The following is a 12,653-nucleotide window of genomic DNA, read 5'->3' as shown; positions in this document are numbered from 1 at the left end:
ATACTTTATTTTGCTCTAATAACTTTGGGGGGGGGGGGGGGGGGGGGGGGAACCCTGCCAAAGAGTTAATCTATATTTTTCTCACCATCATTGTCATGCTACAAACAATACTTCTTATTTACATCCAGTAAGTTCCATGAAATCAACAATACAACACAGACACATTTGAAGCTACAGACAATCTCCTGACCTCAACTGTGTCCCCACTCCGTTGAAACAGTGTCACAAAACTCATGTTACATAGTACACATTAGGATATATGAGGTCAGTTTTCCTCAGTTATCTCTAGTCATAGATAACATAGTACATCTCAGGTATTACAGGATCTGTCCTATGGAGCAGACAGGCTATTTAAGGCAGTATCCCTTTCTCTGTTTTATAACACACAAAGCTAAATACAACCCTTTCTCCCAAAATCAATCCTTCGCTGGCAAAAGACACTCTACATTTCAAAACATGGTTTCTTGGCTGATTGTGATAGCCATGCTCAAATTCCTTTGACAAAATGAAGACATTGTCTGTTTTCAATGTCACCGCTCCATTCTTCACAGCTTTAAGTGAGGAGGGAGAAGAAAATGAAAAAAAAACAGGCTCCGGCGGCTAGCTAGCACCCTAGAGAACATACCGTGCCAAAAGCAGGATGTAATCATCACAGCCAGCAATCAATCCATAACTGTAAAATACTCTAGCTGTCATTTCAAACAGTGGCATGTTTGAAATCCTAATGCAGCACAACTCTAGATAATTACATAGAGCGAACAGCTAATCAATACATTCCAGGGCTTATCAGAGTTAGTGGTGTCCTTGAAGTGCGCAATTAACAATCAGAGCGTTAGAGTGAGTTTGGGGAAAGTTTGTATTTAAATCCCGAGTTAAGGGCCGACCAATCAAGAACGGACGAAGAATTGCCTGCTGATACAGCATGTTGAAACAGTGTAGAGTGATTAAAACCTCAGCTGTACTGAAGAAGCATAGAGAGATGCTGATTAATATAACACTTCAACTATTACACTGCTATTACTGTTTTATTACAACACACACAGGCTCCATGCTATGATGGGTCTGTAAATATTTTGGGAAAAATCCGTAATAATTTTAATATGGAGACACGGAAACTACAGCAGGCCTGTAAATGCAACCTGTCATGTCTATGTGAAAGTTGGCATGGTGATATGTGAGATGTATGTCAGATAAGTCATATAAAGGCCTGTGTGGTCACAGTGTCAGTGATCAGGTGTGTAATTAGATAGAGATATCCCAGACGTCCCTGTGCCTCTCATCTGTGCATATTGGCGGTGGCGGGCAGGCGGGCTGATGATGTGTCAAGGTGTAACATGAGGCGCCCCTGACCTGCAGACACAATAACATGGCTGCCTACAGCTCTGAGCTATGTCTCTGCTACATGGGACAAGTTGTGCTCTATACAGTTCACCAGACATACAGTAGCTGAGTATTAATGATTTATACCGTAAGTGTGTGTGTGTGTGTGTGTGTGTGTGTTTGTGTGTGTGTGTGTGTGTGTGTGTGTGTGTGTGTGTGTTTGTTGTATTCTCATACAGTTTAGGACAAAAAGATACTAGGCCTAGACTATATATGGCTAATTACTACTACATGAAAATAATGCTAATTCAAATCATAATTTTCATCAACATAATTGAGTGCTGTAATGAAAACAGGTACAGTGCTGAAGCAATACAATCAATTAACATAATTCTGAACTGCAATAGAAAACGGGTTATGTGAAAAACAACTTAACAACAAATGACCAAAAATGGTCTTCATACACATGCTCTTAACATGTTGTAGCCATAAGACAGATAATAGAATAAAAACAATATTGTATACATTTCAATAGTGTACATTTCCACACATCTACGTTTACAATCATTACTTAATTGCTTTAAAAGAGTCAACTTTTTTATCGAATAAAATAAATCAAATTGGACTTGTTATTGATAAGCAATAAGTGCAGAATGGCTTTTAATTTCCGCTCCGCAACAACATGAGTCTGAACCCCAAATCATTCCAACGCCCAGTACCAACTTTCTGAGTTGTCTCTCGTGCTCGAGTTGAACCCTCACCCTCTTATCGTTCGGACCCCTACTCATACACGACTTCAAAACATTGGGTGGAAACAAAAATACAAGCCGGGCCAATAAATTGGCTTGCGAGGAATACATGGCATATATTCAATTGTGCAAGGTTACATTGTCTAGCATGCTTGCCTCTTCAAATAAATACCTCTAGTAAACGTCGGCCTATTGCCTACATTTGTATTCTCTGGCTGGTATTTACTCAAGGAGTGTGCAGTCCATTTTAAACACTTTCAGTGGCAGGCTATTGTAGCCGATTGTATCGACTCCATTGCGCGTAGACTAATGTACTTACTGTAAAAACGGTATACTGGTAGTCTACCATGAACAACAGTTCGCTACCAAAGGTAGGCTATGGATGTTTTTACGTACATAATAAACTATTTCTCAAGTGCATTTGCAATGCAATTTAGCCAAGTTTGTTTCCCTGCCCGGTAAATATAGATTTTCAAATAGCCTACTATACAATTTTGCATTATAGACTCCTTAAATTAAATTAGCTGGAAGTGCCATTAAAATGCTAATCGACAATAGTTTGCAGAATACTCAGATATTAAATCTACTGAAAGAGAGAGTAGGCTATAATTTTCCCGAATGAGATGTCACCCTAATCAATCGAATGTCATCAGCTCTGATAGGAGTGTGGTACACGGGAGAGTAGCAGCCGCTTATATTTAACAAGCCAACAAACTCAAGTTTCTCTCCTTTCAGTGAAACATAGGCTACGGTGAGAAAATGTTTTGATATTTACAAACAAGAAGTCTATGTGTATTTCCATATATTGCGCATAACGTAACCTAAACATTATTATCATTTTACATGAACGCAATTAGGCTAGCCTACTCATTTCTGACGCTTCAAAACGCAGTGCATAAATGACACCATTGCTCGTCAGCACTGCGTGAGTCTAAACGTTGTAACATTGGAATCTCAAATACCCATATTGCAATAATATATATATTTTTTAAATTGATGAAAAACTTACCCAATGACATGAAAGGTTTGGTTTCCATGTCTGGTGGGTTAGCTCATGCCAGCTGACACGACCGTGTGTGAGTTTTCAGACGGGGATCGAGGGCGTTATACTAAAAGGCTGGAAAGATGGCTCCAGGGCAGTAAAAGTGACAGTCTTTCAAAAGCGATGTTCGATAGAGTAAAAATGCACCTATAGTTTCTAGTTCTGTTAGCTCACTCCTTGCGCTCCCTCTCTTGGGCTAGGTTTAGAACTCCAACTACTGGATCCTCACTGCAATAGGGACCCACGTAAGGGGGACTCGCACCAACGCAAGCAAACCGCAACGACACACGAGAAAGGGGGAGTGTAAAAGGAGTCCCTTGTAGGACTTTTAGTTTCGAAGCCAACGTGTGAAACGTATTAAATTAAGTATGCCTAACCTCATATAGCTGTCAGTTTAGCATCGGTCCATAAAAAAAACAGAATTGCTAGCCGGTATGAAACCAAGCTCTCCAAGATACGTATTTACTCACAACTTGGCATCTCAAAATAACTTTGAATTGAGTCAAGGGGAGGGTAATTGAAGTGGCAATTTTCGTACTCCTTCTGTATGCAAGGCACATTTGCCTTGCATACACCTATTGTAGGTCAAATCAAAGCAGTGGCACGGCCATAAACATCCATAATAGGCCCATTGAAAATGAGTACATTTGTCATATTTGAAGAATAAAGACTCTCAAAGGGAGGGACTATAACTAAAGATGAAGTAATACATAGAATGACAGGGCTTGAAGAAATGGTCAAATGGGGTTACATTAAGTGTTATTTTCCCTAACCGCCCGGAGATACCTATACAGCAGCATGATTTACATAACTCCCATTGCATTAGAGCACAGAGAAGTAGGTAATTTGTTCGTCATTGTTCCCCAGCTATGCTGTTTTTGGAATGACAGCATCCTATCCCTCACCACATATGCTGCACACGTGGAATAACCATGTATTTATATACATTTCACAAGAGTGAAAAATAAATTTTCACTTGAGATTACATTTCACCCAGAGAATTGTTGGAGGCAGTTTTGGCAGCAGAATACTATAGCAGAGCAGCACTCTGTTGTCCCCCCTTCAAATCCCTCCTGCCCAATATAGGAAAGGAACATTGTATCTGTATGAAGTCCTGAAGCCACCCTCTAGGCCTGTGTGGAGAGGGCTCCTCATCTCATTGAGTATTGAAGGTGTTCGCCACATTTGTACTGAGGCGAGATACATAATTAATGCAGTGCATGGCACTTTAAAGATCAAAGCCAGTTGTGCAATTAACCAAAAGCAAGTGTGACTGAGCACCAATTCAAGGTGTGTGTGTGTGTGTGTGTGTGTGTGTGTGTGTGTGTGTGTGTGTGTGTGTGTGTGTGTGTGTGTGTGTGTGTGTGTGTGTGTGTGTGGTGCCTGAATGTGTGAGACAAGAAGGGAGTAATGGGAGAGTTCATGCATACCATGTTAAACTTTCTATAGACTGAAGTGTTTTTTGTTTATTTTGCATGGACAATGTGTAATGTACAGTATATACAGAGCATTCTGAAAGTATTCAGACCCCTAGACTTTGTCCACATTTTGTTACGTTACAGCCTTATTATAAAATTGATTAAATCGTTTTTTGCCCTCATCAATCAACACACAACACCCCATAATGACAAAGCAAAAACAGGTTTTTAGAAATGTTTGCTAATGTATTACAATTAAAAATAAAAAACTTAAATATCACATTAACATAAGTATTCAGTCCCCTTACTCAGTACTTTGTTGAAGCACCTTTGGCAGAAATTCAAGCTCTGTCAGGTTGGATGGAGAGCGTTGCTTCTCAACTATTTTCAGGTCTCTCCAAAGATGTTCGATCGGGTTCATGTCCAGGCTTGTCACAATGCCACTCATGCGTTGTCTTGTCTGTGTTCTTAGGGTCATTGTCCTGTTGGAAGGTCAACCTTCACCCCAGTCTGAGGTCCTGAGCTCTCTGGAGCAGGTTTTCATCAAGGATCTGTCTGTACTTTGCGTCGTTCATCTTTCCCTCGAGCCTGACTAGTCTCCCAGTCCCTGCCACTGAAAAACATTACCACAGCATGATGCTGCCACCACCATGCTTCACAGTAGGGATGGTGCCAGGTTTCCTCTATACGTGACGCTTGGCATTCAGGCCGAAGAGTTCATTCTTAGTTTTATCAAACCAGAGAATCTTGTTTCTCATGGTCTGTGAGTCTTTAGGTGCCTTTCGGCAAACTCCAAGCGGGCTGTTATGTGCCTTTTACTGAAGAGTGACTTCCGTCTGGTCACTCTACCATCTCTGCTGCAGAGATGGTTGTCCTTCTGGAAGATTCTCCCATCTCCACGGAGGAACTCTAGACCTCTGTCAGAGTGACCATTGGGTTCTTGGTCACCTCCCTGACCAAGGCCCTTTTCCCCTGATTGCTCAGTTTGGCCGGGCGGTCAGCTCTTGGAAGAGTCTTGGTGGTTCCAAAGTTTTTCTATTTAAGAATGATGGAGGCCACTGTGTTCTTGGGGAACTTCAATGCTGTGCCTCAGAGCTCTATGGACAATTCCTTTGATCCCATGGCTTGCACCATCAGCTATAAAGACAGGTGTGTGCCTTTCCAAATCATGTCCAATCAATTGAATTTACCACAGGTGTACGCCAATAAAGTTGTAGAAACATCTCAAGGATGATCGATGGAAACAGGATGCACCTGAGCTCAACTTTGAGTATCATATCATAGGGTTTGAATACTTCTGTAAATAAGGAATTTCTGTTTTTGTCATTATGGGGTATTGCGTGTAAATTGCTGAGGATTTAAAAACAAAACCAATTTTAGAATAAAGCTGTAACGTAACTTAATGTGGAAAAAGTCAAGGGGTCTGAATACTTTCTGAAGGCACTGTACGTGTCTTTGTAGCTATAGCTGTGTATTCCCTTCAGATGTAGTTCTGGTTTAGACTTTTAGCGGCTTTAGAGTTAGGATTGGTGAGCCACATCTATTTAAACCCACACAAAGTGGTTTTGGTGTCCCCCATCCCCCATAGTTTTTTAACATGGCATTGTGGGAGGTCAAATACTTGTGAACTTGTTGGGAGTAGATTCTCTCCAGGCTCCGGAAAAGATCTCTGACCTCGTTACATTTCTGAAATCATTCTTCGCTCAACGCACTTCCTGTTCAAGTCCATACACACAGCAGCTCCACCAATCAGAGAGAATGTTAGGGAGTCACAGGTCAACACAGCATAGGGGTAGAGAACCTGGACCAAAGAGGGCGAGAGAGAGAGAGAGTTAGGGGGGGGGGGAGTAGAAAGAGAGGGAGAGAAAGATAGACATTCTTTGATACTTGTTTTGATGAGTATCTTACCCCATCATGTACACTAAAATCTTAAAAATATGAAACAAATTGACTAGAGGAGGGCATAGGCCACTCCCAAGCCCCAGGAAAAACACCAGTGAGTTTTACAGTGTCCTCTCCCTTCCCTATGTGAGGAAAATGTGTATCTCTTTAGACCACGGGCGTCAAACTCATTGACGTCCTTGTAGTCAATCTTTAATTTTGGTGATTATTAGTGAGCTGGACACAGTCAGGAAACTGTATAAAGGCCCATTGTCATTTCCACACAGTTTTGATATGGTTTTAGTGATTTTAAAGTATGTTGAGTTTGTTGATTATTACATTTTTTGACTCAAACCATCGGCATGACGGATCGGACCGTATGTTTGGCACCGCTGCTTTAGATAATGATTCCACTACAACTCATAACTGCTGGATGACATTACAGTCTGTTCTGAAGACCACAGGGTCCCAAGTAAAGCACAGTATTGTTTAACCATTGTATAAGATTCATTGCCCCGGTTGGTGACGACTACAGAGCAGGGAGGAGAAAGAGTAAAGATTTGATTGATATTCTGATGGTCCTCAGCAGCTCAGATGGCTGTTAAGCCTAAGGCCTGTGCTCTGTAATCGAAGACAGACACAATACATTCTTTTAAACGCCTCGTTCGCCATTGCTCTCTCATCTGCCCACTAGACCCAGCTATTTAATCCTCCTCCTTGGCCGTGATTAATAGCTGTCTGACACTTCACCTCCTTCCATATCAATTCTCAGTAGGGTGTTTTGGGTGTCCCCTGTGCTGAACACTTCAGATGCCGTATCTCTCTCCAACCTTGTTCTCTGCACCCTTGACTGTTAATAGCGATGGCTCTTCCATTGGTCTCTCTCTCTCTCTCTCTCTCTCTCTCTCTCTCTCTCTCTCTCTCTCTCTCTCTCTCTCTCTCTCCCTCCTTCCCCTGACTCCCTCACCCTCTCTCTCTCTCAATTCAATTTTCAATTCAATTCAATGGCTTTATTGGCATGGGAAACATATGTTAACATTACCAAAGCAAGTGACATAGATAATAAACTTAAGTTAAATAAACAATTACAAATTAATTACACACATTACACACAAAAGTTCCAAAAGAATAAAGACTTTTAAAATGTCAAATTATGTCTATATACAGTGCTGTAACTAGGTGCAAATAGTTAAAGTACAAAATGGAAAATAACTGACTCTCTCTCTCTCTCTCTCTCTCTCTCCCTCCCTCCCCCTGACTCCCTCTCCCCCCTCTCTCTCTCCCTCCCTCCCCCTGACTCCCTCTCCCCCTTCTCTCTCTCCCTCCTTCCCCCTGACTCCCTCTATATATATATATATATATATCTCCCTCTTCCCCCCTCTCTCCCTTTCCCCCTCTCTCTATCCCCCCTTTCTCTCTCTCTCTCTCTCTCTCTCTCTCTCTCTCTCTCTCTCTCTCTCTCTCTCTCTCCCCCTTCCCCCTGACTCCCTCTCCCCCTCTCTCTCTCTCTCTCCCTCTTCCCCCTTTCCCTTTCCCCCTCTCTCTCTCTCTCTCCCTCTCTCTCTCTCTCTCTCTCTCTCTCTCTCTCTCTCCCTCTTACCCCCTGACTCCCTCTCCCCCTCTCTCTCCTTCTCACCTCCTCTCTCTCTCTCTCTATCTCTCCCTTTTCCCCTCTCTCTATCCCCCTTTCTCTCTCTCTCTCTCCCTCTTCCCCTCTCTCTCCCTTTCCCCCTCTCTCTATCCCCCCTTTCTCTCTCTCTATCTATCTCTCCCTTCTCCCCTCTTCTCCTTCTCTTTCCACTCAGGTAGGGAGGCACACACACCATTATCACTACACTCTTTTCTATTGTAGTGTTGACAGTCTCTCCCCTCCTTGTTCTTGACCATTCAGATCAAACTCATCCATAAAAGTGATTCTACTATAGCTCCTTTCTGTGCCAATGACAGTGTTGTGCTGATCAGAGGAATCTGTACAAGAGCAAGTTTAAACCATGAAAGTCTACTTTAAGGCAGGCATTAAGTTTAGGGCATATTTTATATCCAGAAAACCTAAGAGGCAAATTATCATTAAAAACTTCAAAGGCAAATTAGTCCAGTTATTTTAATTTATTTCTCAGATTAGAAATGGGGGGGGGGGGGGGGGGGGAATCCTATTTCTATTCTGTATTTTACAAAGGTTACAGAGAGTTTTCGCTGGTATAGGATTATTATCCTGAAACGTTGAGTTAATTACATATAGGACATATAGGACATATAGGACAGGGGGGTCAAGAAGGAATAGTATAGAAAAGAGAGGAGTGCAAAGTGTACGAGATCACCATCAGGCTGGTTTCTGGGCTGAGGCGTTCCGAATGGTCGGCCTCCAGGGTGGGTCTCCATGGGCAGAACCTTCAGGTTCACATTCCTCAACGTTTTGTCTGGGCGTGGCACTGAGACTATGTTGCTGGAACAGGACGAGGTACCATACAGACCAAGACACCAGTTGTTATAATGTCTAAAACTACAATCCACTTCTTTGAGGACAGTTTTAACAAAATAGTGTCAGAGATTATTACTATCATTATCATTTCAAAGCAAACCCATCAATAGCACTCAGTAACAGTACTTTTCCAGACCAGGATTTCATAGGCCCTGTTGCCCGACACTATGATATGCCAACTCTTTAATCCTTGAGTTTAGTTTGTGTGGCCAAGAAGAAATCCACAGTTCATGAGATCCACAGATGCCTTAGTAGAGGCCTAAAATATACTTTGAATCCAGTTGGCAGTGATGCTTATAAAACACTCCAGGGACCTTACACCTTGCGTGCACAGAGCCACTTCTCTGACAGTGTTGTGTTTTTACAGGAGCTCATTTGATAGGAGGTGCGAAGGTGTTTGTGGATTTCTTCCTATCAGAAAGAGCCGATAGATGTAGTGAAGAAGCAGGAGGGAAAGGGAACAGTAGGGGAAAAATGCATGCTGGCTGCGCAATATTTTCATAAACGATTAGAACCCATCTTGCTCACGGTCGTTATCAATATTGAACATTACATCACTGGCACTTCTAACATTCCACGCTAGGGTTTGAATCATACTCTAGGCTGTATGGTTTAAATACTGCCACAGGCTGATGAGAATCCCTCCACACTGCGGGAACCTGCGGAATTCAAGCATGCATCATTCTTTTATATCGCATTAAAGTGAAATTGGCTACATTTAATCAGACACCACGATAAATCTCCCCAGCACTTGTCGCGTGCTGTTTTTATCACATGGTGGGAAATGCTCATCTCTCCTGAGCATCGTCTACTTACCTGGAATTGAGTCCAGCGTTATTGCATGCTGATGGAGTGATGGCAGTCTTGAGAGGGACAGATTCACTCAGTGAGTTATTGATCTCTGTAAGGGTGAAGGTATAGTCAAGTGTTTTAGTTCGAGGCTTGAGCTGAAAGATGACGGATTCTGTCATTAAAGTACAGTACGGTCTGCTGTCAGATAAGACCTACCATCATAACCCTCCTTCTCTCACCCCCTTTAGACTCAAACCAATTAGGCAATATAGGTTCATTTCTATCTAAGTTAAACAGTATTCATACTGAACATCAGAGAGCACTAGCTAGACATGTCTGGATGTTATTAGTCGTTGCGTTTGTCCTGGGTGACTTATTTCCCCTCAGTGCAGCTGGGAGAGAGTGTGACACTGTTGGACTTCAGTTGGATAAACAGTCCCTGTGGAGGCTGGGACTCTTGTGTACACACTGGGCACAGCACACGTCCTCCACGGGGCCTGCCGCTAGGCCGCCGTCACCACGATGGATGGCTTAACCAGGCCAGAAGTCCATGTGAGCACAGCAGTTTAAATATGACTGAAGACCTCCCCATCCATGTACAGAATCTGTCACTACACACACACACACACGCACACACACACACACACACACACACACACACACACACACACACACACACACACACACACACACACACACACACACACACACACACTTGCAATATGACAATCAGGCCACCTAGGAAGGAAGTAGACCCAATGAGGCTTGACTGAGAGTAGTTTCACTACACCCGTTGTTTATGAAAATGAGATTTTATTTAGTGACACATGCAAACACAACCCCAGGACTACACATAAAACTCAATGAGTTAATTATTTTAAAGGGGAATAGTCATTATTTTAAATTGGAGAGGTTTTTCCTGTTTAGAAGAGGGTCTAAATGGTTTGTATCGGAGGGACTGAGCCTGGTTGCCTTGGCAGCGGCCCAGGGGGAGTGACAGAGCATCAGAGGTGCTATCTGTCTGCATTAGCCGGCTTCCTCACAGTACACCAGCCCCAGTATATCTCTATCTGGGCAGCAGCCTGTAGAGAGCCACCCTTCCTTCACACAGCGATTATCTCCTTGTGAACTGCGAGCATAGGCCTGGCTGTGTGTGTGTTTGTGTCTGAGCCACACTCTGCCTGTGATTTACAGCACCCCTCTGCATCCCCTCTCTCCCCCTCTCTCTCTCTCTACCTCCCTCCCTCTCTGCTACTGTCTGCTGGTCAACTGCCAGGGTGAAGGCAGCTTCCACGGCCAGTCCACCATAAATCTGGACACTTCCTTCTACTGTCTCCCACTTCGAGGGGAAGCCTGGCCTGTTGCAAACACCATTAACCCTCTTCCTCTCTGTCCACAACCCCCTACACAACCCTGCCCCACACACCCATCCTCCGTGACAAGCTTCAGCAGGGAAAGGCAACAGAAACACCCCGTCCTCTTTCCTATCCTCTCAGACCTTAGTCTCGTAAACCCGACCCTAGGCAACAGCAGTGACTAAGGTATGGTTTCATTGAAGGACTCGAATCAAATCAAATTTACAGTGAAGTGCTTACTTACAAGCCCTTAACCAACAATGCAGTTTTTAAAAAAATACCTACAAAAAAAAGAAGAAATAAAAGTAACAAATAATTAAACAGCAGCAGTAAAATAACAATAGCGAGGCTATATACAGGTGGGTACCGGTTCAGAGTCAATGTGCGGGGGCACCGGTTAGTCAAGGTAATTGAGGTAGTATGTACATGTAGGGAGAGTTATTAAAGTGACTATGCATAGATAATAACAGAGAGTAGCAGCAGCGTAATTGGCAACTTCGATAAGAAAAATACAACACAAATACGGGATGGGTCCTCTACAGACAGACAATTCTCCCAATAATTCACAAGGCAGACCTGCCAGTAACATCACAATTCTAAAACAAAGTTTGCAGGCAAAACCTTGTCACTTGCAAAATGCACTCATTAAAAATAACCTCTGTGATCTCCATCTTTCTAGCTACTATTTAGTATTTTATTCAAGCGGATAAGGTAGGACGTAGGCAGTGAGTAGCTCCTCTATTATGTACACATATTAAACCCAAACATTTTGAAAATTGTGGGAGGCAACCTGGATGTCTCGAGAGACTACTCCCACCTCTGTCCAACCAATGACAGGGAAAAGGGAAAGGACCCAGCAGCCTAGTTCTGGGTCCAGTTAGACAGCAGGCGGAGTAAAGGTGCTGGGATCAGAAATGATGGATTTATTTACCGTCATGTTGTAGGTCCACAGTTCAAAAGTGAGGAATATATTTACAATTTATAGTCCAGGAAAAAATAGTAGTTGAAAAGGTTTGAATTTGACAAAAACGATCTTAACACTGCGAGGGCAAAACTCCCAAACATGGCAAAAATTGCAGATAGACACACAGCAAAGTAAGCAACGTCTAATAGCAAAGTAAGCAATGTAATGACACGATCTAAGCAGGCATGTAAAAGAAGCACCTAACACATAGGACAGGCCTACAAATACCAGCTGTCATCTGAATGTATATAAATAGGCAACTTTAATTAGGCTACACGCGACCATACATACGGGCATTAGAGTTTTGACTTTCTACCTATTGCGTGTCTTCCTGAGTTCTTAGGACAAAATATTTTAATCTGCACTGTACCCGTTTTAGGGGTTATGTCAGTACCGGAAAAGGTCAGGTTCATAGGTCATTCAACTCAACACGACGGACAGAATATTTGAAGCAAATGCTGGGTTTTCGAAGCAACGTGGGAACAAATGGACGATGGTCACAAACTAAAGGTAGGCCAGTCCTCAGTACCGCCATATGCTTGGTGACACTGGAAACCTGTTTTTCTCAGTCCTAGTTAGATTGGACTCAAAACAGCATCAGTTTGTTTATCGAATGGGTATTTCCTTTTTTTACTGTTGGAATAAGATATGAG

General features: G+C 42.8%; 1 protein-coding gene and 1 long non-coding RNA gene across 6 annotated transcripts in view; both read right to left on the bottom strand.

Annotated features, from left to right (window-relative positions):
- The window catches only part of LOC110509348 (retinoic acid receptor RXR-alpha-A), a 161,348-nt gene extending 157,492 nt beyond the window's left edge, over positions 1 to 3,856 (bottom strand). For 3 of the 5 annotated variants that reach the window (XM_036967458.1, XM_036967462.1, XM_036967463.1), the window contains exon 1: positions 3,079 to 3,851. In XM_036967458.1, coding sequence (XP_036823353.1) covers positions 3,079 to 3,106 — 28 coding nt within the window. In that variant the 5' untranslated portion in view covers positions 3,107 to 3,851. Of the gene's footprint in view, positions 1 to 3,078 lie in introns of all 5 variants that reach the window. The other 2 variants (XM_036967460.1, XM_036967461.1) reach the window with 2 other exon arrangements.
- Positions 3,857 to 5,600: 1,744 nt separating this feature from the next.
- Positions 5,601 to 10,058, bottom strand: LOC110509863. Its single transcript, XR_002471494.2, has 3 exons — positions 9,898 to 10,058; positions 9,706 to 9,790; positions 5,601 to 6,330 (listed from the first exon to the last, which is right to left on the bottom strand). It is a non-coding gene; the product is annotated as an uncharacterized LOC110509863 (long non-coding RNA).
- Positions 10,059 to 12,653: the final 2,595 nt, after the last annotated feature.

This window comes from Oncorhynchus mykiss, chromosome Y, assembly GCF_013265735.2.
Source record: "Oncorhynchus mykiss isolate Arlee chromosome Y, USDA_OmykA_1.1, whole genome shotgun sequence".
Taxonomy (NCBI): Eukaryota; Metazoa; Chordata; class Actinopteri; order Salmoniformes; family Salmonidae; genus Oncorhynchus; species Oncorhynchus mykiss.
This window is presented reverse-complemented; position numbering and strand designations above follow the sequence as displayed.